General features: G+C 38.1%; 1 protein-coding gene across 1 annotated transcript in view; it reads left to right on the plus strand.

The window, feature by feature from the left end:
- Window positions 1–381: 381 nt before the first annotated feature.
- The window catches only part of LOC101861226 (retinal homeobox protein Rx2), a gene marked incomplete at its 5' end in the record, with an annotated part of 12,808 nt that continues 9,445 nt past the window's right edge, over window positions 382–3,744 (plus strand). Inside the window, 1 exon segment of the mRNA XM_013086395.1 lies at window positions 382–989. Within this exon segment, the coding sequence (XP_012941849.1) occupies window positions 382–989 (608 nt within the window).

Here is a 3,744-nt window from a genome sequence, read left to right on the forward strand (position 1 = left end):
TAGGGTAGCAAAATGTAGTTGCGGCGGTACAGGATCGGTTTTGCCAGTTTGCAGATCTGTTAATGAAAGTCTGTTATACATGCCATGCTTACAGCTTCAGTAAAAGTACCCACTATGATATTTCAACATCTGCATCTATGGTATAGTGACGACTCGTCTCTTTTCAAGAAAGTAACATGAGTTTGATTCCCATAAAAGGAATTCACGTAATGAAATACTTCTGTATTTCTGCGGGGGCTGCACCTTCACAGCTAGGATGTAATCAGCCCACCCCCTGCATCCATTTTAGATATTTCCTTTTTTGAGGCAGGGATGAAGTAGTAATGAGGAGCAGGTAAAGAGATACGTTTAGAACTCACTGAATATTCATATTTTTCGCAGAATTAAGACTCGATCCTAACGATCCACCAAGGCAAGATAGCACATCGAGCACCTTGACTACAGTACCATCGACACTAATGGCAGACTCTGGACATAATTCTATCGCTCCCGACCCTGCTGTATCGTCGCACAGACCCAGCAGTCCCATCTCGGTGTCCCTCCTCTCAGAACAACCGAGGTCACGAACAAACACAGAGGGCTACAGTCCTAGACAAGGCATGAATGACACGGTGGGCAGACGTTTTGACTTAACAAATGGTAGTTACGTACAGCATCACAGCTCCACTGGAGAGGAGGTTGAAGACGTGGATGAGGAGGAAATCGACCTTACCACTGTCAGTGCTGGGGGAACAAAACGAAATCGAAACTGTGACCGATTTGATTCGATGACCCAACAGAGAAATGAAAGACGAGGGGAAGACGAAGACGAGGATAGCCCAGTCGATCATGAAGACAAGACTAAGAAAAAGCATAGGAGGAACCGAACTACATTCACGACCTATCAGCTCCATGAGTTAGAGAGAGCATTTGAGAGGTCTCACTACCCCGATGTCTACAGCAGAGAAGAGTTGGCTATGAAGATCAAATTACCAGAAGTTCGAGTACAGGTAGGTGGTTATGTTTGTCGTGTTGTTTTATTGCCAGCTCCATGGTATCTAACAGTAGAATGAACACATTTGTTGTTCATCATTTGACCGTTTCAGAGAGGAGCGTTTTGCAACCAGTCAGGCTAAACCACTCAGAGGACATAATAGCATTTAGCCAAGGATGAGAATAGACAAACTTTTCCGGCTCTAACGTCCGAACTTTTAAGTCTTTAAGTTTGTGTAGCTTTTCACAAAAGATTTGACAGGGAAGTGCCTGGTTCTTATTGAAAATATAGAAAAAGATGAGTGTATACTTGTACCTACTGTAGAGTTTACCGGGGTTTTGCTGTACTACGGTGTAAAGAAAAATCTTGTTGTTCAATTTCGAGTTTAACTTCGAACCAGTTGACCCCAGGACGTGGTCAGTACGTTGTGACGTACAACATCAGATGAGCACCAAAGAGAATATAGTCGCTGTCGAGTGCTATTGTTTTTTTTTCCTTGGCCCTTAACCATGATCGAACCCTAGCGGTTTTAGACAATACAGCAAAAGTTTTATTTTTTCCCTTTTCAACCAAGAGTTTGCTGACCTCATAACGGTAGAGTTTAGACACTTTTTTTTCTTGTTAATTGTATAATGGCAATTGCAGTCAATTGTTCACGCTTGTTATGCTGTAATGCTTGTGTCATGGAATTTCCTTTTCCTAAAAATGCGGTATTTGGGGTAATTAAAAACAAACAAACTTCAAATACATGTTCTAAAAATGTTTAAGCTGAGATATGTTTTGTTGGTCGGAAATAACAATTTAGTCTGCAAATTGTTGCAACAGATTTTTTAACGTGAAACTGGTCTTTTTTTTTTCCTTTCAAGTTTTCTTTTGAGTAATAAATATCAAAGGCCGATTTTTTTTCATTCTCAGTAGCAAAAAGTCTTTGTTTTCGTGATTCATATTTTCCCCTCAAAATACTTAAGCTTTCAAAATGTTATCCAGCCCTCAGCGTTGCACCAGACTTTCTTTTTTTAATTAGATAAAATGTAAAATTGAATCTTGGCTAGGTTATGAATGGCATAAGTGTAGTTGTTTTTTTTTATTACAGATTCCACGCGGCTTATCTTCAAACGAAGTGCCCCCTTGTCTTTTCAAAGTACATATAGAAATATCGAAATATGTATTTCAATATATACATTATTCGAGGTATCAAACGTTGACAAGTGTTGTAACACCAAAGAAGCTGATGAAAAGAACTGATTACATGATTAATTGTAGAACCCTTAAATCCTGCTCTCTCAATTCCAGAGTGACGATGATTTATTAATCTAATGAAAAAAAAACTGAAGGTAAATAAATACAAATGCAAAAATTAATCTAGAAAGAAACACTTTAAATACATTCTAATCGAAATGCTTTTCGCATAATATTTCTTAGCTGCGGCAAGCTGTTCTAAGAGTGTCTCATGTTTGTCTTTGAAAAGCTCGTGTGCTCGAGGAAACAAATATCCTGACTTAAAATGAACCAGGTGTTTTCCTTTACCTCTCAGCTACAACTCCATTCGTTTGTCTGCCCAGTTTTCACGAGTTTACTTCATAGTCTTGAGATAATTAAAATTTATGGAGGTGAAGCCACAGTTCCGCTATCAAGAGATATAACTCCATTACTGTATGTATGTGATAGCTCAGATTCATGAGTAAGTACTGACTCTGCTTTTTATTAATTGCTTGATTTACTGACAGTGCATGTAAGTGTATACTTCATTTACGATTGTTATCACGTTTTTGTCAGGCCGATCCTTCCATTGGTATTAATATGTCTGTTTGGAGATTTGTTGTAAAAATTGATTACCATTCACGTATCTAATACCCAATCATCAACTCTAATCTCTTCTACTTGGGAAAAGTAAAAATTTCTCATAGGTTGGGGGAATTTAATAATCTTTTTGAGAACTCCGGATCGTTTCTTTTGAGCTTTTCATTAACATAAGTATGTTTGAATGGGTGTCCATAATTACTCAATTATTGTCGACAATAGTTTTTTTGAATCCGCACGCTTAACACAAACAACTTCACTCAAACACTCACACCTGCACATGATCAGACAAATTCTATCCGGGTGTTTTGTTTTAAATGCTCAGGCACACGCATCTATAGCTGCACCCCCCGCAATACCACCTCAACAGACGATACTGCTTGCAGTTAATTGGTTTACATTTATTAGTTTAGGCGCATTTGTGCTAATTAGAAAAAAATGAATGTTAGTTTATCTGCAGGGTATTTATAATGGTCTAAACCGAAATTAACTAATAAATTTCCTTATAAATTTTCTGTACTATAATAATCCGTTGACCTACGTCAAATAATGTTTTCGCTCTTTTCGTTACACGCAAAAGGCACGAGTTCTATTTCCATGTTGTAAGTAGGTCTTTTCTCCGAGTACCGGCGTATTCCTCTCAGGCCAGGTTGGCCCACACAAGTGATGGTCAAAGTAGTCCGCCTCCTAATGGTCTATATTGCGTTGATGCAGGAAAAAAAATCTGCGACAGAAAATAGTATTAGCGGCAATAGTATTCCTACACCTTCTTTCCCATAAATCACACCATTCCTTCTGAAAGTTGCAAGGTAATACCAGACTACTATCATCCCTCTTTTGTTTCTTTCTTTCTTCTTCTTCTTTTTCTTTCATTCTTCTTCTTCTTCTTCTTCTTCTTCTTCTTCTTCTTCTTCTTCTTCTTCTTCTTCTTCTTCTTCTTCTTCTTCTTCTTCTTCTTCTTCTTCTTCTTA

This window comes from Aplysia californica, unplaced genomic scaffold (assembly GCF_000002075.1).
Source record: "Aplysia californica isolate F4 #8 unplaced genomic scaffold, AplCal3.0 scaffold00462, whole genome shotgun sequence".
NCBI classification, from domain to species: Eukaryota; Metazoa; Mollusca; class Gastropoda; order Aplysiida; family Aplysiidae; genus Aplysia; species Aplysia californica.